Source organism: Boleophthalmus pectinirostris, unplaced genomic scaffold (assembly GCF_026225935.1).
Source record: "Boleophthalmus pectinirostris isolate CB_2022bp ecotype Guang Dong unplaced genomic scaffold, ASM2622593v1 HiC_scaffold_17, whole genome shotgun sequence".
Taxonomy (NCBI): Eukaryota; Metazoa; Chordata; class Actinopteri; order Gobiiformes; family Gobiidae; genus Boleophthalmus; species Boleophthalmus pectinirostris.
This window is the reverse complement of record NW_026571115.1, coordinates 16056420-16077846: the sequence shown is the minus strand read 5'-3', so window position 1 is coordinate 16077846 and position 21427 is coordinate 16056420. Positions and strand designations below refer to the sequence as shown.

At 37.8% G+C, this 21427-nt stretch overlaps 1 protein-coding gene across 1 annotated transcript; it reads right to left on the bottom strand.

Moving 5' to 3' along the window:
- Window positions 1-352: 352 nt before the first annotated feature.
- Window positions 353-16615, bottom strand: gpr146 (G protein-coupled receptor 146). The gene is made up of 2 exons (XM_020932302.2): window positions 16358-16615; window positions 353-4018 (listed from the first exon to the last, which is right to left on the bottom strand). Exon 2 carries the CDS (start codon window positions 3982-3984, stop codon window positions 2983-2985), a length of 1002 nt encoding a protein of 333 aa, XP_020787961.1. The 5' UTR covers window positions 3985-4018; window positions 16358-16615; the 3' UTR covers window positions 353-2982.
- Between the last annotated feature and the right edge of the window lie 4812 nt (window positions 16616-21427).

Sequence of the window (21427 nt, the reverse complement as noted above, 5' to 3'; positions counted from 1 at the left end):
TAACTAAATACATTTTCAAAGTATTCTTTTCATCACTGTTTGTCAGTCATTCTTAAAGGTGCATCTCGCAACTTTTCAGGTGGAGGGTTCGCCACCTGCTTGTCTCCATGGAGATGCTATTGCTTTGCCTGAAATGTTCCATATGGCTTTAAACATTTTCATCTAGCATTTATTCATTACAGGTGTTCCTACTGCTCAAAAATTCAATACTGTATTACTACTAATACTGAGCAATCTGGACAAAGCAATAACATTTCTATGGAGACCCACTAGAAATCTTACACAGGGCACCTTTAAAAATTATTCATTGTGATTCAACATTATCATAACAAAAAACAAGGAAGTCGCAGCATTGATTTTCACGTTAGTTTATTGTTTATTCAGTCTTTGACTCACGTGACAGTTGATTACTTACAGAATCTAAATATATCTCTCATGAAATAACACTGTACTTTTTGAAAGAGCTTGGCCTCTGTAGGACCATTATTCACATACAATATATACACATTACTTTGTATTTTACACACATGCACCCAGCCATCACATCTGAAGGTGCGTCTGATTCTTGAGGTTTTCGAATAATAGCTTGCGTCTGGGAAGTTTTACAGTATTTCATCGTCATTATCAACCCACTTAGAGGCGAAGGATGTAGGGCCCCATGGAAAAGACCATTCTATTCACGGACAGTAACACGAGCTGTTTTTGGTACAAGTTTCTTCATCTGGCTTCATTAGTAAGTCATGGATATCGTGCAGTTCATTTGTGGGAGAAGCTTTTAATTACTGCAGCCAAAAAATTAATTATAAAAGATGGACAACTCTGAGAAGGTTAAAAGGGAAGTTTCGGTGTACTTTAGACCTTAGAGATATTCCACTTGGTTATAAAGACACTAGCATAGTTTTAAGTGATTGTCCTTCAAATTTGTGTTGTATGTACTAATATTATAATTTCATGCATAAACATTTCCATAAAAATCATGGGGTATTTCAGTAATTTAGTTCAGTATGAAGAATGCATTTTGAATTTTTAGCAAGGATCAAGATTTAAAAATGCAAAGAATAATTTATTAAATGTTACAATAAATGCCTGAAATAAACCAATTTTTTAACAATATTCTGAACTGACATGAATGCACTTTTACCATTTTAGCCGCATACTTTACTGGTGGCTATATAGAGTGATACGAGAGATATTTGAAGTGGGATTTTCAGCTTATATGATCAAATAGCGTCATTTCCCTCATCTAATGTTTGACCCGCTGCCACTGTTTGCATTCAAATCCTAAACAAATACCAGGACTTTGAGCTGGCACCAAGTAATGATTAACTGCCTCAAATGCACTGATTTCTGGAGCAGCAAATACAGTAGGATATGACAGATGTTTAAACAAAAATACAAAGGGGTCACTGTTAAAAATGTATTAAATTGATACAGACAAAATAAACTGGGCTAAAGCTTTAAATGTAAATGAGACAGCCAATCCCAAGAAACATGCATAGTTCAAGTTACACTTCTTTTTCTTATGTAAAATGTGTGCTTTAAGTCATGTTATAATGTTACCTCCTCAAAACATGTGGAGGTGTTTTGTTTCATTCACATGTGTCGGGGTAACCCTTCACTATTAGTCTGTATACATTTCCACAGCTCAAAATGCTGTTCCACTTTGTGATATCGTGAAGTCATGTTTTCAAATTAGGTGCCATCTTTCACCATTACTTCAGCAGAGATGGGCAATTTCTGGGTTGAAATTATTCAAAGGTTTCTGATGAAGGTGTATAGAGTTTAAAAACACAGAGAATTGCACTACCACCCTGTATTACCACCAGTGTTTTCGGTTTAAGAAATAAACTCAGCCTAAATATGCAGGATTTGTATGTTAAATGTGAGAATGAAAGAAAACACTCCATGCAAAAACTCCATGTATGTTGGTGATGAGAGAACAACATTGTAACATAGATCAGCATAATATGGGCCCTTTAATGACAACAATCTGGAGAAGGAGTCTCTAATTCAGCCATTACACAAGCGTGCAGTATTACTATGTTTTGGTGGGAACTTGAAAGGCAATCCTCTCATATTTGAGTGAAGCTCTGTGACAGTGTCTGAGCTGGTTGACATATTTCCACTGGACAAAACCTTCCCAAACACTTTTACTATGTGGGGAATGTACAACGTGTCTCTTCTTCTCACAGCATAGACTCCACACCACAGTTAAAAGCAATGACTATGGCTGAAAAGCTTAAATACATGTAATATCAGCAGAAACCATAAGAGGTATAGCAGTTATAGCTGAAAACCTGACTGAAAATATTGTTGAATGTTCATGAGTGATGGTGAGCTACCATAATTTACAAATTAAAAAAGGCCATTAAAATAGAACCTCACTGTCAATGTATTAATTTAAACACAGGTTATCATCAAAACATGAATACACCAAAATGTTTATTCAAGTGATACAGGTATCTAGTTTGAGGGGACTTTTTCTCAAATGATTTAAAAATCAAGCATATGAAATTTACTTTTTATATTTATTTATGCGATTATGAACTTCATTCTTCAAGTATTCATAATAATCCTGTAGTTGCAACAGTGCCTGGTGGCCATGCTCTAGTAAACATGCAAACCTAAATGGTATACATTAGACATGCCTTCACCAGTAAGCTGATACTCTGATAGGGAGTCCTGGTTAAAAGCATGTTCCTTCATGGTTAGCTGCGGTTTGTACCTAATGCCCTCAAACTAGAGCCCTAGTGTGTTTAGCTTTAGTTGGTAACAAACATAATAGCACTTAGTGGTTTAGCTTGTGTCCTCAGAGCTGCACTGATCACATGGAGCTCTTAAAGGTGACAGGAAATTCCACAGTCGCTGTCGCTGTAACACAGCCCAGAGCTGGGCTCTACAGGCTGGCAGGGGTCCAATGGACTGCGGCTCTGGAGCAAAGATAAGTGCTGCTGGGGTCAGAGGGTCTCCCAGTGGGTGAGCTCACGTCACCACCTGCTGCACCGCAGAGCGTTCATGTGGACATGACTGGTCGGAGCAGTGCAGTCTCCGCAGCAGCCTCTGGAGCTTGTTGGAGAAGTTTTTATTCATTTGTCGGTACATGAGAGGCATGGCAAAACTGCTGGAGAAGGCCAGCAGCTTGGCCACACATCTGAGGAAGTGATAGGTGGGATAGTTGTGTCTGTTACTGAAGGAGCCTGGGCTTCCTGCTATAGTGTGCACTAAGAGAGTCATGTAGTACGGGGTCCACAGCACAAACTGCACACACACAGAGGCCAGCAGCAGTCTGTGGATAGAAGGGTCCAGACGAGCAGAGTCCTGGTCCAGAGGAGTGGACTCTTTACGAATCCGTAAAATGAGCACAAAAGCATAAAGCACTGCCACAGCTGGGACCACGTAACCAATAAACATCATGATAGCATCCGCTGCCTCCTTGTTCTGCATTTTGGAGCACTCGATCATCTTGGTGGAGACATGGTTGCAGACGTAGAAGAGCAGAGAGGAGAAGCTGGTGAGCACAGCCCCGCCCCAAATGAATCCACACACGTGTTTCGTGTTGTAGACACTGGACATGTATGTCCGAGGCAGCGCCCGCTCTATGTAGTAGTCCAGACTGAGCAGTGTGGTTGAGTACATGATGACCAGTGAGGAGATGTTGAACAGGATCAGTAGAGTGATGTACACCTCGTTATTGAAGTCCCAAACAAACCAGCGACTGAAGCTGGAGCTCAGCAGCTCCACTGGAGAGACCACGTTGAGCACCAGCCCTGCGATGGCCATGTTGACGAAGTAAACATCCGGCATCGTCATGGAGACCTTATTGGACAGGTTCACCACTACCAGCAGCACATTGTAGCACAGCCCCAGGGGGAAGCACACCAGGAGGTAGAAGAGGGAGAGAATGGAGAGGAGGAGGCCGAGGTCCTGGCACAGCTGCTGGTCCACACTGGAGTCTGTCTCATTGTAAACCAAGCACATCCACATCGCGGGCTCTGAAACACGCTCCTCAGCACGCCAACTGCAACACACATAAGGGACTGTTTAATACTCATATTCACTTTGAATCAAACAACACAAGTGTACATTTTCTTTGTACTAAAATTCATCCAAAGATGAGGCCATTTTTCCCGTTACTGCCAAACGAGCCGAACATCAGTGATATAATGTGTCGTAATGGTGTTTACTGAAATAGCCCTTCCTCAGTGCAGTGTGGAGTGGGCAGTCACGTCAGACACGGCCGGGCCATTATCCCCGGGTAACTCTGTTAATTTCACTTCACTGCCTCTCACTGGCTGAATGCGAACACCTCACAATTCATTTCAGCTCCATTTGCTGGCTCAGCCCTCAACCCCAGGACTAGAGCCACACTGTCCCAAGCAAATGAGGCCCTTTAAAGAACAAGAGCGCGTTTGTTGTGATGCCTGAGCAAGTCCTTTCTCCTCCTCATCTCCTACTTTTGTTATTATTGTACTGCATGACGTGGTTGAAACTTGCACCTCTGGTTTTCAAGTTGATTTTAGGTCCAACTATAGTCAGCATTGGGAAGAAACCGTTCCAAAAAACATTTATTGAATACCTGCTTTATGATATATTTTGAGTTACATGGTCCAGTAGACTACTGTATTCTGAATACTTTCACATTACGTTACATTATATTATGTAAAAAAAATTTTGTGGTTATTGCAATGTGTAAGTTTTTATTTATCACTGAGAATTAGAGAATGGACAATTGCACCTGTAATCTCAACAGGAGCCTGTTTTCTATTTTTCATAATGATGCCGTCAAAATCTAAATTGTTTTATTACTACTAAGTAAAAGAGCAACCATACCAGAATATATATATAAAAAAAACATACATATTTTCAGTACATGTATTTAATTACTTCTCAACCCACACAGTCCTAGCTTAGTCCTTGGTTTGCACTATTTGATTACATCTGGTGTTTTCAGACACTTTTTTACTGTAACCTTGAAACTGTATTTTTCTAACGTCTTACAGAGAGGCCTGCTGATTATTAAAGACATTTAGAGAACAGCATTGTGGGTAGTTGTCTTCTTTCATTAGCACCTCCAGTACGAAGGCCACGGTCAGGGCTTTCCACATGACTGACCTGCCCGATAAGAGCTGCTCTCATCTGAGCAGACACTCGGCGTAGCTCTGCCTTTCTGTTCCGGTTACAGACACTTGGGAATGTGATGATAGACAGATTTATGGAGGGATATGAGAATGAAGAGAGCAAGGTGAGGTCAAAGTTTAGGAAAGGTCGGTGAAAGCAACATGAAAACATATGATGAGTGATTGGCAGCTTAGCCTGAACTCTAACCCTAACCTCAACCCTGACTGAATAAGGTTGATTATAATTATTCAAAGGGTCTATATTATGCTATATTATGATCCATGCTATAACATTTCCTCATCACAAACATATCTGGAGCTGTATTTTGTTTCATAGTCTGCATATTTTGATGAGGTAATATTATTCTAATGTGGCTTAAAGCTCATAAGAGGACCTTTAAGTTAATCCTATACTTTCTCCTAATTTAGTTTATGTTGGATGTTTATATTTCTATCATGACCAGAGAACTACAAACTGAATTCCTCATTTGGGATAATTTTTGTGAATTTAAGTGAATGGACTGGAAAAGAATGCCATGACATTAACATAATATCTTCTGCAAACAAAATATAACGTCTTATTGGCTGTAAATTTAACTACTATTTCGACCTCTACAAGCATGTTCTAAAATGCATGTTACTCTTATATTAGTTAACCTATGAGTTTTAAATGTGAAGAACTACAACAAAATTTTTTATCACGAATATAGTTTTCCAAAGCCTTATTTTCACACAAAAATCTATCACATTATAAAATTCACATACATTCTAAAACAAGTACAGAAAACACAAACACTTAGGCCTACTAAAAAGCATTATTATAATAACAGGTACATTTTTGGTATATTCTTCACATTCAGATAAATCGTATTAGACAGAAGGTGAGCAACAATCCCAAAGAAGCAGGGGAAACATTCTTCCATTCACTTATGTAACTCTCCTCCACTACAGAGAGGCTGTTTTGGCTCTAAGCCCTGAGACACACACACACACACACACACAGATGCACACACAAGCCCTTGGACTTAGCCCCACCCACGCCGCATTCTGATTGGCTGTAATGGCGCAGTATAGTAGAGGAAGAAAAGTGTAGGGTTACTCCTTTACAAAAAAACGCTGTCTAGTCCAGGACAGGAACGGCGGTCTGGCCCTTTTGTAAACATACCCTACAACAACAAGCAGCCGGTGACTCATTCACTAAACCAGAGCTTTACGGACAGGACATAATTAGCTAATGGTCCCACTAAGATTATCTAGTCTTTTGTTGTTTGCTAATGTGTTTGTGGGTTTAAGGGGGAGGCTGTCAAAATAATTGCCCAATTAGAAACCCAAAATGGACAGACCAAAGTTTTATAATAAAATAGCACTGGTTTTGTCATGTTTAGAGACTAGGCTTCAAAGTAGATTTATGCTGGAACTAGTATCCATTGGTTTCATAATGATGAGAAATTAGGACTGTTGCTGTAGCGATTAACAATTTTAAACTACTATATATTTTGAATGGGAAAAGTCCTCAAAATGTTGCATAAAACAGGTTTAGTGAGTCCTGATACAAGATTAAGTCCTGATTGTTTTAGTCCTGATGTAGTTTTGGTTTAAATTTTACATTCCTACACATTGCAGGCAATTTTTAAAAATGTAAAATCTTATTATATTTAACTCTTGTACAATATAATGCAGCTTCAATAGATAGTCTTACTCACTGACACTACCTCTCATCACCTACAAACGAGACTTGAGGAGGGGTCTCTGATTATAAAAGACAGAATAGCATTGTGGGTATCTAGTCCCCTTTCATTAGCGCCTGCTTTATAAAGGCTTATCTAGCACCCTTTCATTACCACATTGACACCCAAAGGCAGTTTCCTACAGTAATCAAGACCTAAAGAAACTCAACTACAGGGCTCCCATCTGCAGCTATTAAGCCCTATTTCAAAGCAGTCAAGTCACGTTTTATAACTTAAAACACTAAGCAAGATTTTCATCAGTTAAACTATCATGTGATCAGGAAGGAAGGAAGAATGAGATGTTCGTGGGTGAAGTATTGAGTTTCTGTGTTAACACTTAGTCAGTATTGGAAAGTCATATAAGGACACAGCTACCATTGTTTAAACATTAATATTGATTCAGAGGTTAAATTCAGGCAACTCTCAAAAGCCTACAAACAAACACATTTTATGAATACATTCAATTGGGGAACACTCTGTACCTCAAAAATTTAATATGATAATTTATTGAAAAATGACTTTGGATTTATAAATGTGTGTGTGTATATATATATATATATATATATATATATATATAAACAATATCTGTCAATAAGTGACTCAAATATCCTTGGTTAACCTTAGATTGGTTGATGTCATTACATTTTAGTAACTTGTGCAATGCAGATCAGTATTTAAAATATATCTAGTGTGAGCTGCAACTTTGAAATGCTTTGGACCAACTTGTGAATTACAGATGCATTGTGTAACTTTTCTGGTGCAGGGTCCGCCCCATATGTTTTTTTTTTTTTTTTTTTTTCAGGCATTTTATTGTCTTGTTTTTCAGAATGGCATTACACCCTTCTATTTTCATGGAAACCAAACCAGAGAAGTTACAAGTCAGATCTATGGAGAGGCAACCCCGCTCAAAATGTATTTCTAAGCATATTTGGGCACCTATAATTGGTAAAGTAGAGCTGTTTAAACACAGTGGAACATTCCAGGCAGAGCCGTTATATCTCCATAGAAACAAGCAGGTGATCGACCCCCTGCCAAAAAGTTACACAGTGCATCTTTAACATATACAATAGTCATTTTTTCCTAGAAAGTTTTCGCACTTTCCAATCTAAGACACAACCTGACAGTGATCAGTAACAGAGACAATTACCAAGATTATTACACAACTACAGATGGTGGTGGTTTTCAGTGTTCAGCTCTGGGGTCCCATAACCACGTCACTGTTTTGGCTGAGAGGAATCCAGCACACAGCAGCCCAAATGGAGACCTCTAGAGAACCAAAGAGTGATGGTTTTTATTAAACTTTGGAGATGTTTGAGAAAGAAGAAAATCCCCCATGTTTCATAACAAAGAAAATGTCCTCAAGAACGTCCCATGTTTTGTTTTCCTGAAGCTTTCATCGACCACTTTAAAAGGCAATGTAAAGATTACTTCTGAAAGATAAAATTTAGCTAAGCATATATTTTCTAACTGTACAGCATAAACTAGCCAATACAGTAATCTGATCTTGTCATCGCCGATAAGTTTTTAAATTTACAGCAAGACCTCCAAAATTAAAGTTGGGGAAAGTTGACAAAATAATATAATTTGTTGTACTTTTTATATTGATTGTACAAAAATACAGGCCCTTATTTGCGTTAATCGATTTACATGTTAAGTCTCTATTCACATGACTGACCAGATTTGAAAAAATAAAGTGAATTTTTCAATAGTGAATAGTTTCTGATATGCTTCTATACCACAATACTGATATTAGCACTGATATAAAGACATGGGACAACACATCGTCAGGATTATCATGGCCAAAATAATTGCGATAAACTATTATATCACAAAAATTACCAAAGTTGCTGTAAAAAATGTCATGGATATGAATAATTATAATTTTGATATCATGAATGGGTTCCATATTTAAACAACTGTTGTAGTATTATGATTTGTTATAAGTGAAAACAACAATGATCTAGAAGAGAAAACAGTGTTTATTTTGTTATTGTGATTATATGAAATGTCCCATGAATTATTACTGTCTACCCTTTTTATCATAATTAACAATATTATTGTTTATTGTCTCATCCCTACCGATATATTGTTCATCACTTACAGTACAGGACAGGTGCTTGGAGGATGTAGACCTAAACTAGACAATGACGCACATTCGCACAGCAAATAATGGAAAAAGCTGTATTCTTTCACATCCCATAATAATCACTGGATCAACAAGAAGCAACATCTGTGGTGAAAGGAAGTAATCACACAGTACTCTCACACCATCTTTGACACGACTAAGAACAAAAAACATGGATGCAAGAAAGATACTGCTTAAAGGGCCCATATTACACTATTTTCTGATCTATGTTATAATGTTGTTTCCTAATGACAAACATACCTGGAGTTGTGTTTTGTTTTATTCATATGTGTTTAACAAACAAGCCCTGCATATTTAGAGTTCTTCTCTCAAACAGAAAACACTCTTTTCCACCTTGTGATGTTATGTGATGTGGTCATACAGTAAGTGCTCCACTGTGTTTTTAAACTCCATACACCCTCACTGGAATCATTTGGATGGTTTCAGCCCTGGAAGTTCCAATCTCTACTGAAATAACTAAAGGTAAAAAGGTAGCTGTTAACATGAAAACTACCACTACATGACATCACGGGGTTGAACAGAGCATTTTGAGCTGAAGGTGTAGACAGACTTATAATAAAGTGAAACAAAACACAACTCCAGGTATGTTTTTGATGAGGAAACAACATTACAACATGGCTAAAAGCTCATAAGAGTCAATTTTGTGTAATATAGGACTGTTAATTATAACAATCAGTTATACAATACAGTTATACAAGTTAGACAATACAGACTTTAATCGACCTTCTTATGGTCTATCTTTGAACAGCTAGAGCCAGTCCCTTCCTCTGTCAGTCCACTGTGAGAACAATCAGCCTCGATGTTGTTCACGAAAAACACAGTGCTTGAGTTTTGCGCATTGTACAAGCCAGCAGACTGTGATAACGAAATGGTCTTTTTTTTTCTCAGCTAAAGAAAAAACAAGAGGTGACAGAAAAAGTCTTCTCTTCAGTCAGCACGCACCATTTCAGCTTTAGCATAAAAAGACACTGCCTCATTTGCACTGTGTTGTGTTGTAAGTGATTTGGGCAAGTGAGCACCTTGGACATCTTGTAAAATGGGTTTCATTACAGTGAGGTAATTTTAGTGTGTCAAAGTGTCACGTAATGGTGTTGGAGATGGACTGTAATTCACAGTCATTGAACTAAAGTACACCTTGACAACGTGATTAGAAAAGACAAGAAAATAACAGACATGCAGAGAGTACTTTGTTTGAATGGACTCCTAATGCAGCCCTCTCTCTAACAACATCTAACTTAAAGAAGACATTACGCAAAATCAACATTTCTGAGCTTTGAACCATGTTAAAATGGTTTCCCATCATTGTTATGCATCAATCCTGTGTTGTCTTGCATTTGAAGCCTAAGAGTTAAATTTTTTTAATTACTTTTTAAGATTAACTGAAAATAAAATAAGGACATACACACATTAAAAATGCTGCATAGCCATCTTTAAAAAAAAAACAACAGAACAAAAACAATATAGCTTTCTTCAGTAAAAGCCTGCTGTGAAGAGGTGGAGCCAACAGGAGATCTGCAATTTTGAAAAGGAATTCAATTGACAAGTTTCTATTAAGATAAGATCAGTATTGTGTTTCCCACTGAACAAAATGTAAAATGAGAATCTACACATGCAAGTTAATTTCTAAACACCAGAAAAAAACATACATCTTCTTATATCAGGTTTTGCTACACCCAGACACAGCTGTGTGACAAGTAACCTCGGGACAATGACTATCAGACTCCAAAACAACTAACATAGCAGATCTTTTTTCTGAACATAATCCAATCCAACTCAGACTGCATATGACCTTCCTCTGAATGACGCTGTCTCTAAATAACAAAGTAGTCTAACATCTGGCATAATAAAAACCTTCCCAAAATTACTTATAACTTGCAAAATCAGCAACTATAACAATAACGGGGCACAATTTAAATGTTCCTAACAATCAGGTCAAATAATTACTATATTTGCAACACAGTCACATCTTCAGTAGAGACTTAATGATATTAGCGATATCGCTGTATCAGAATTGCTTCATATTGTCGTGGTCTCTTTTCAGTCTAAAACTGCATATATTTTCATGTAAAACAATGCTTTTGAGTTTGTGTCAGTGGATACCATGATCCATGCGCCACGTCACCCGCTAGGGAAATCAGCTGGAAAGTCCCCCTGGCTGGAAGGTCCCCAAGCTGGAAAGTCCCCTTGAATTGTACACTTTATGAAACTAAGTTAATGTATATACATATAAATAAAAATAAAAAACAGCATTCTGTGACCGTAAATCACTGCCAGTGTGGGTAATGCCTCATTACCAGGCAGCACAGGGGGGTGTAAGGATCATGGTATATGTAGTTAGCTTTTGTCCGCTCACATGAACTCAAAATTATATTATTTTGTGCACAAATACATTACTTTTAATACCGAAAAGAGACCATGGTGATATCGAGGCAATTTTGATATTGTGATATTGCGATATCACCAATATTATTGCATCACCCACCAGAAAAGTTACACAGTGAACCTTTAAATTTAAGTATATTTAAATTTCTTCTTTTGCCTTCACATTGTTTTAGGCAGTGAAACCAGTTTCGCTTCACCTTGACCTTTCTATTGAGTTTTAGGCTAAACAGTCTGAATGCTGATGCATGTTTTGGAATAATAGCATAGATACACAGCAGTACAACTATCTTTATTTTGAGGTATTCAATTCATGTTTGGCAACTTTCACTTTCCAATCAAACTTTGGACTAAACAAGTGAACACTGTTTAGACTGGGAAGATCCATAAACTTAATGTATGGCCTTCAAATTGATCCCACATTTGGAGTTAACACAGAATACACAGATTGAGCTGTCAGAAAACTAAGCAAAAATCGCACTCTTCTTGCACATGTCCCGGTCTGCAGTTGTGTATATGTGATTAAGCCCTATGTGAACTTTTGTGCACTACTCAATGTCAAACGTGGTTAAGTGAAATATTCCCAGAGGGAGGGAGGCCCTGTTACAGCATGCTCCAGCCTCGCCAGAAAAACACCATCTTGTATTTTGAGTGACGCACATGTGCTTGGCGTCCGAGAGTTGTGAATTCAGATCTGCCTGATGTATGCGCTGATGGGAGTAGAGTGACATAGAACTGCAGCCCACACCCCTCGTATATCCTTACTGGAATTTACTGCCTTTTCTGAGAATGTACCCAGTGATGTCACAAGACCCCCCTCACGTACCCAAGCAGAAGTACTACAGCTGAAATGCAAACAACATTGCATGAGTCAGTCTTGTTATGATTCTGCAGAAGCGTGTGGCCTTCCCATTACTGGATCTCATTCATTTAGGAGGAAACCAAAAGGAGTTGCCTCATTTCAAATAGCAAAAAAAAAGGAAATGAGTATTTAAAAGGTGCACTGTGTAAGTTTTCTGGTGAAATCTACTTGTCTTCCTCAAAATGTCCCACAGTAAGGCAACTTATCCATCTCCATAGAAAACAAATATGACACCACCAGCCAAGTTACTGTTCAGATCTGTGGAGCCTCAGAGGCAAGCCCACTCACAAAACAAACGCATACTTTTCAAGGTATCTCTGAGCAATAATGAAAGTATGAAATTGGTGTGTGCGTGAGTGATGGTGGTGGTCGGAGGGGCTGATGGTGCAGATTGGCAGGTGCACTTCCTTCAGTTGTGGCTACAATAGCAGGTTACCCCCACATGGTATGGAGTGAATGAATAATGCTCTGTAAAGCGCCTTTGTGATATATGTCTGTGAATAGAGTTATATAAATAAAAACTTACTTACTTACAATAAAAAATTTAACTGACTGAGATAAATGACTTTAATGCCATACTGTGGAACATTCTGGGCAAAACTATAAAATATCCATGACAAATTTACACACTGCACATTTAAGCCCATGTAATTAGTATTATGTAATTAAATCTTTGGCACATTGTTAGTATTTGCATGAAACTCCCAAGTGATGGCAACGCTCAGATACAGCAATTTCAGAAACAGCTGATTTTACAGAATCTTCTTGGTGGAAAATAAAATGTACTCATTTACAAGTTTATGTTTGTATTCAGCATGGATTTCCAAATGGCAGAGATCATCACAGCACACTAAATCGTTATTATTTCATGATTTACTTTTAAACTGTTATAAAATTTGACCATAACAGATATGATCAGAAGTTTGTATCTTTAGTCTTTGATCTGGCCACCTTTACCACCAAGACCAAGACAAAATAAACTGATAGAGTATCCCTATGTCACCATAGTGCCAATGCAATGTTCATAATTACCATAACTATTGTATGCTTTCATAGTTTTTTCATAGACCTTGCGTCACCATGACAGTAAAGTGAGTAAAGCCAGTCTATAACAGGGAGGTCCACCACAACCAGTTTTACCAGTTCAATTTTGAAACAAAGCATTTTACTGTAACATTTTCTTTGATAAATCTTCTAGCAGCTTCCACGGGAAATCCCCAAAGGTCTGGCACCCATTCATTGTCTCACACTCGCAGGTGTCAAAATCAAAGGGCTTTTATGGAACCTTTCATTTTCTTTATCGTCTTTGTCAAACATATAATTTTGCACAAACTTTTACTGAATAAAACTAGAGTCAAGATGGTTCAAAGCTTTTCAAATGTATACATTTCTAAAAATGTTGGTATTGTATAGAATCTATAGCAAGTTCGAAGAGCAAATATGACTAACCTACTTTTTAAAACATAAAGCTGTAAAATTGTTGTTGAGACCTCCAGTGATTTTCTTGGCAGTCCATTATTCCTGGAAAGCAGTATTCATAAGTGCTGTGATTTCTGGTGCATACTAATACAGGACATTTAACAAATTAAAATTATTCAGCTTTCACCATGGATTAGAATAACAGCCATTAATTATTTGGAGCACATTAACTCAAACCCAAAATACTGCTGCCCTAGAAACTGAATTCATTAAAAGAAAAGGTGCACTATTTAACTTTTCTGTTGGAGGGCTTGCGGCTTTTGTCTCCAGAGAAATTTTATTGCTTTGCCTCGAATGTTCCACAGTATGGCATTTAACTAATCAATCTCCATGGTGACAAGCAAAGCAGAGTTAAGTGACAGGTCAGGCCTGTGGAGAGATGCTCAGGCTCACAGTATGAATGTGCTTTTTTTCAGTGCATTTTGAACTAATAAAAACACCTATAATAGGAAAAAAATGCAAGACAGATACATATACATACATATTAATACCGTATTGTGTAACATTTTAGGCAAAGCAAGTTAAGTTTGTGACTTAAGCTTTGTTTAATTGTTCAACTTCAGTTCAACACATTATTTCAAAACAGTTTCTGTTTATCTGTGCATATGAATGAAAGGTTTTAATGCTGCACTCTTCTGTTTTAATGTTAATTTTATGATGATTGTTTATGTTTTGATTTGTTTATACTATGATTTGTAATGTCTTTCTTATTCTGTAAAGCACTTTGTATTACTTTGTGTACAAATTGGGCTATACAAATAAACCTGCCTTGCCTTAAATTGTTTTGATGATTTTGATACAGACTTTCGCTATTAGAACTTGACTGTGTACTTACAGTGTCTGCTTATTTCTATATATGTCCGTCGAGTGTCCCTATAATATCCACTGCACAAAGCTCTTAATGCACTTACAATGTACAGGATAGACAGTGTCATGTTTACAGTTTTACCTCATTACCTGGTCACGTTTAGGTCAGGTCTGTCCGGTCTCTGTCTCCGCCTCTGCACTGAACTGTCAGAGCTAGACCCAATAGTCAGAGTTCATTTTGTGGCCAGCACAAAGCCAGCTTACATCCATTAAGCCCAACCACACACGCCCATGTCCACACCACTCACATGGACCCAGCGATGATAAGAGCAGAGCCTCAAGCTTCACTTCAACCATGCAACAACTTTTAGAACCAAGAAACGATTTCCAATGACATTATTGTCCAAAAATCTGTACACATATGTAGGCTTGTCACGATAATACATTTGTGGTAGTATTTATCATGGATACTTTTTCTTTGTACTAGTGGGAAATTTTTGGTTATTTTTCAGAACAATTATCAGATTTGAGCTGTAGAATGATTAACTATGAACGTTTATGACTCATTTTAGGTTTTTTTGGGAATAATTCAGGGCTATGGTTTGGTGTCAATTTATCATCTATATTTAGTTTAGTTTAGTTTAGTTTAGTAATACATCATGCTTCAAATTTCACTAACAAGAGACAATTTCCAGTGACATTTACTACTCAAATATCTGTACACATATGCTGAACATGTGAAACGATTTATCACAGCCCGACGACGATGCTCTTGTCAAAATGTGGTTTCAATACTAGTGGGTTAAGTGTGGCGAAATATGCAATTAATGTCATTGTGAGCTATAATTTTAATGATAGATTTTTAAAAGGACACAACCAAGAACTGCTTATTTATTGTCCTATAGACCTGTCATGATGATCACTATATGGACTTATCGTTCAGTATGTTAGAAGGAACAATAGTTTTTATATTTAACGTGGGGACTTCTGCTTTGTACTTTTTGGTATTTTTCTATACCAAGATAAAATTTGAGCTGTAAAGAGTTGAATAAATAACTTGTATGACTTATTATGGACACAGACTAGTTGCTAAAGTGTTTCACTCTGCTTTTTATTTATTGCAGATCATGTTTTTAAAATTGTTTTCATATCAGTGGCATAAATGAGATTCAGTGTTATTGTTTATCTTGTATATTTTCTTCACCTGTATATCTCATTTCAAATTTTAATATTGTAACAGGCCTAGCATACGCCAAAGACTTCACAATAACAATACCTATGTGACAAGATTGTTTAATTATGAATGCACATAAACTCATATTCCAAGTTCACTGTGATGAAGAGTGCGTGTGTGGCTGTGAAGAGAATGTTAAGTCAGCAAAACTATGCATTTGCACAACAGGGGAGTCTCCTATAGGATTTTAATGCAGACAGTGCACAATTCATCTCATGACCTTTCTCTGTATAGCCCATATTTACTGCTGATACAACTTTAACCTGTTTGAAACTGTGAGAAACATGGTTATTTTTTCCAGTGACAATCCTGCTGTTTTTTGAATGAGACTGCAGCTGAGCACACAGACATAATGAACCCATATCGTGGTCCCTTTATTTTTGTGCAGACCTTGTGTCTTTCCATCACACTTGACTGAGCAGATCAAAGCGTGGATAGCTGTCACGGTTCTACCATTATACGACCATTTCCACGGCTATTGTTGCCAAAACCAAAGCGGCTCACACTAGCTTACTCCAACAAGACTACTACTCCTCTAAATCATTTACAAGGCGCATCTGAAGGGAAAGAATAGCAAGAAACAGAGCAGATTTTGAGTAAACTTACCAGAAACGTATAGCTCTGGCTCTGTGACAGACCTACGGAGGCATTTGGTTTGGATGTAGCGTTTCCATTGGTGTTTCTCAATCGTTTCATTTGACAAACACGTCCAAAAATACGCGCTCGCACTCTCTCCGCCCTCGTAAAGCCTAAAAGCGGCCAAAAGTGTCGTTTTACTGCATTTTAGTCCCGTACAGTCCTCCCCAATCAACTTTTCAGACGAGGCTTGTTCTGGAAAGGGGCAGTCCGTCTGATGCACACTTTACTACCGCTGCTGCTCTGCCCTACGCTGTGTACACACGTGACCCTCCCCCACCGTCTCTGTGCCGCTGCGCTTCGGCTGCGCTCCGGCTGCGCTCTGGCTCCGCTGGCCGTACTGCGCGCTCATTGGTCTGCCGCTGAGGAGGTGGGACACGGCGGGGGAACTGGAGGTTAGCGCACACACACTTACACACACACACATACAACTTTACTATTGGATTTCATGTGTTTTTGAGGAATACATGAGGCGCAGCGTTTTGCCTTCTAACCTAATATAACCTTACACTAAAAATGATGTAGGCCCATATCTTATAATAAAAGAATAAGAAATAAAAAATCTATTGATACTTTGCAGCTGATGTCAATATTTTTGGGGGGTGTGACGCTAACTCTGTCTGAAGCCCACGTTAGATTTGTTACTCAAGTTAGACTTTAATTTAATTTTGATGGTTGAAGAACACCCCTTGTAATGTCAAATTAGACTAATAGACTAATTTGCAATATCTCTGCACTTTATGGTTTATGGTCTGATTGCAAGCTGAAGCCTTTTCTTTCTACTAAAACATTACTCTGCATTTTTGTTACTCAATGGCTGGGTCTTTGGCCTTTCTTTCGTTGTTGTGTAAACTATGAATTTCTCTGCTGAGGTCTAACTTATCTGTGACAGCTGATGGCCACACTGAAGGCTTAGTCAAAAAATAAACATGCAAAAACAAGCTAAATATTGCCTAAATTTAGGTTTACCAGACTTGTAATGGTGTACCTTGAAGGAATGGAAACCACTGACACTTATTGTGCAAAAATGTAAGCTTTTTCCCTTCCATCTTGTTTAGGCAAAGAAACATGTGTACTCAAAACACAGAATCCACACAGAGATGCACTGTTTAAACCAATGCAAATTTTACATTCACTTTTCATGACCAAATTTGCATTTTCACAAACGCCTCCACCTCCTGTACTCCCCCTGTATGCTAAACTTTAAACCACACAACAGAATATAGCTTTGTATTTTGATCAATAGAGCAAAACGCCAAAGAGATTACAGATTATCAGAACAATTATTCTTATTACATTTTATAATCTGGGACTATGGTGGTCTCATTTTAGACTTTGAATACATAGGCTATAGTCTTCAGGATACACTCTGATGTTAGAACAAATTTCCTTAGCACCGCCCATTAGTTCTTACCACTGATAAACTCTTTATTGTCTTGCAAATCTCTCAGTAAATATGTGCCTTTGTTGAGTAGTTAATCTTGACACATGCGGAAGGACAACAAAAGGGGTCCATTAGCCCAGTACACTTCTATCATTAGTTTCCTGTTTAGCATCTGGGGCCTAATTGAAGGTGAGGAAAAACAACAAAGACTTGAGCTGAAACCCTGGAAGTTGCTATTTTTAACCAGTGTTTATTACGATCTGTGATAAAAGAGGAAACACTTTGGGGAAGCTTTTAAAGTAATGTTGCTATGATGTGAGAGAAAGGCTCCCAATAATAATTCAGCTATTTAAAAACTGTGAAGAAATGTTCTGATCTTTTGTGAGAAGCCTCGTGGGTGTTAAATATGAGTATACATAACAAGTTTAAAAGTGCAGGTCTTTTCTAGTGCAGGGGCCGTCAAACTCTTTTCTCCACGGAGATGTTATTGCTTCATCTGAAATGTTTCACAGTATGACATTAAACCTTTCTATCTTCTTGGAGACCAAACCAGACCAAGATAAAGGTCAAATCTGTGGAGTGGAACGGCAACTTCGCTCACAGTCAGAAGGCCTGTTTTTCTAGGTATTTTTGAGCTATAAAACTACCTGTAATAGAAAAAAAAAGTAAGGTAGAGGTGTTTAATGTCATATTGTGGAACATACCATTTTCCCCACTGCTTTATTACATTGTTTTATCTTGGATACTTGCCAACCAGCCAAACAACAAATATATAACTAACCTTAACTTTAACATTGAATTTGGCCTCTGTCTATTTATTCACAGGTCAGCCTTTTGTAAGCATTAGCAGGCAGAGAGGAAGTCTGCCTCTAATCAATATGCAGTGTGCTTACCTATCTGATGAAACAATTTGCTTGACCAATGAGGCAATCCTTTTTTATAATGTGACTTACCGAAACACATTTGGAATAAAAGTAAAAGAGGACGGGAAGTCATCAAAGGGAACGGCCCATAATACGCAATTTTCTGATCCATGTTATAACGTTGTTTCCTCATCAAAAGCATTCCTGGAGTTTTGTTTTGTTTCATTCACACATGTTTAACACACACAAACCCTGCATATTCAGGCTTCAGAGTTCTTTGCTCAAACAGAAAACACTCTGATCCACCTTGTAATGTCATGTGGTAATACTGGAAGTGCTCCACTGTGTTTTCAAACTCCATATGCCTTCACAAGAATCATTTGGATGATTTTCAGCCCTGGAATCTATCTAATCTCTATTGAACTAAAGGTAAAAGATATCTGTTAACTTGAAAAATACCACTTCATGACATCACAAAAGTGGAACAGACCATTTTTGAGCTTTAGAAGTACAAGCAGACTAATAATAAAGGATTACTCAAACATATGTGAATGAAACAAAACACGAATTAAACAGTTTAAGAAGTTTTGTCTTCAAGTCTGATCCAAGTGACAGGCAGGGCATCTGACTTAAACCCTTTCCTTTTAATTCATTGTGAAAATAGTTGAAAAAAGAGAGAGAGAGAGAGAACCAAGCCTAATATGGCCAATTGTAAATTTGGTTTGAAATATATAAGTTGTTATTCAGTGTTTAAACTGGCGCAGAGATACCAGCATATTTCATTGCACTGTGTATATTCTTGTGTATTTCAAAACTCCGGAGAAAGTGAGTGTTTATCGTTTGGGGCCAAAGGGGTTGTGGGTCTTAGGACTAAATCACACTTTATCCTCAATCAGGCTGTCAAATCTGGACCTATTCTTGGAAGCCCCCAGCACTGCATTGTACTGCTTGTATTTTTTGTTCCCAGTGGACTTAAAAGACAGCATGACGACATCCTATGGCTTGTTTACAAATGGAAGTCCGTATGGCCCAGTTCGAACAGTATAGCACCAGATGGCTTCATGGATGTAATTCTAGTTTAATGATGATGATTAAACCCCCTGTCTGCGCTGGAGGGATATTAATAATTGTTTAATCACATAATAACTTCACCATAATGTGTATGTTGCAGTGGTGTGGTGGAAGAAGCACTCAATGTTGTTACTTAAGTAAAAATACAGATACCAGAGCAAAGAAATACTCAAGTAAAAGTATCACATGAAAAAATCTACTTAAAGGTGCACTGTGTAAATTTTCTGGTGTAGGGTTCCCAACCTGCTTGTTGCCATGGTGAATATGTTATTGCTTTGCCTGAATGTTCTGCAATCAGGAATTATACTTTTCTATCTCCATGGAGAGAAGCAAGGAATGCCACCAGGCCAAGCTATGGGTGAGATCTGTGGAGAGGCAAGCCCAACCTCACATAAGAATGCATGTTTTTCTATGTTTTTTGAGGAAGAATTGAATAAATGTTTGATCAGTTTAATGGCAACCTGTGGAATATTACTGGCAGCCCTAACCCAGGCAAAGTACTGACATTGCAGTAGTGTAACTTCAACCAGAAAAGTTGCGCAAGTACTCGTTTTAAAATTGTACTGTGTAATTTTGAGGAATTTTGAGATTTTGAGATCTAATAAAGCTTTAAATTTAGTGATTTTGATACAGATTTGCGCTGCGGTTCGATTAACAGAAACAAATGAATTGATCTTTTTTCCTAGCAGTTTTTATTTGTTTATCTTTGTATATTCAAATTATAACCCCTCAGCCTTTTCAGCAGTAACGATGAGGTAATGATACAGAAGAGCGTGCAGTGAACGTGACAGACACAACTCAAGTGCCCAGTCTAGCCTATTAGCAAAGGCTCCTGCAGGCACATGTGTTGAAGCTCAGAGGTGGACATTAAGCTCTTTAGATCTGTGGTGGGGATTACTGTGTCCAGCCCCTGCCTCCAGTCACTGAGAGGCCCGCTCATTTACATACTGCAAACAGGAAGTGCAGCCACAAGACTCGCTATGTTTTACTGAAAGACCCGTGTATGTTGTTTCAAGGGAAAATAGTTTGTTTTGGTAGGAAATTAGAAGTCCTAGTTGAGCCAGAAATCCTTTTGTGCTGACCGGCCGTGGCATGCGTTTCTGTATTTTGTACTGAATCATGAATGAATGCAGCTTTCTGAGTCCCATTAAGGCTCACTTTATGTAACTTTTGGAGTGTTATTCCTTTATCTGGTATAATTCACAGTATGGCTTTAAACTTATCTCCATGCTTTTTTTTTTAGGAAAATAAAAGCATGCATGACAACACTTCTTGTCTCCATAAGTTTAATGCCATAATGTGGAACAATAAAGATAGATAGATGTAGATAAAGCAAGCACCTGCAATGCTACTTAGTACACAGGTAAAGCTGAAAAATATAAATGTTTTTAAAAGTCTGTCAAAATTACTAACACCTCACACTGCTAAGCTAACCAGTCATCAAAGTCATTCATTAACCTGCTGTGCCTAAAATAATACAGTGAATTAAACAAAATTACCACAAATAAGAGACAGAGGAATACAAAAGTGGAAATTCTTTTATTTTGTCTGTGATTTTCCAAGAACTATGACACTTTAAATGCTTTTTAAACTTCCACATCTGCAGTCTATAAATATCCCACAGACCGTAGACATAAAGCATCGTGACAGTCAGTTAATAATCTACATAGACAGTGATGCCTTCAGCGTGATGTTGTTTGTGATCTGCTCTGTCATTCTGTC

What these genes read in the sequence shown, in the direction of transcription:
- gpr146 (XM_020932302.2), bottom strand. Translation starts at nt 3,984, where the DNA reads ATGTGGATGTGCTTGGTTTACAATGAGACAGACTCCAGTGTGGACCAG.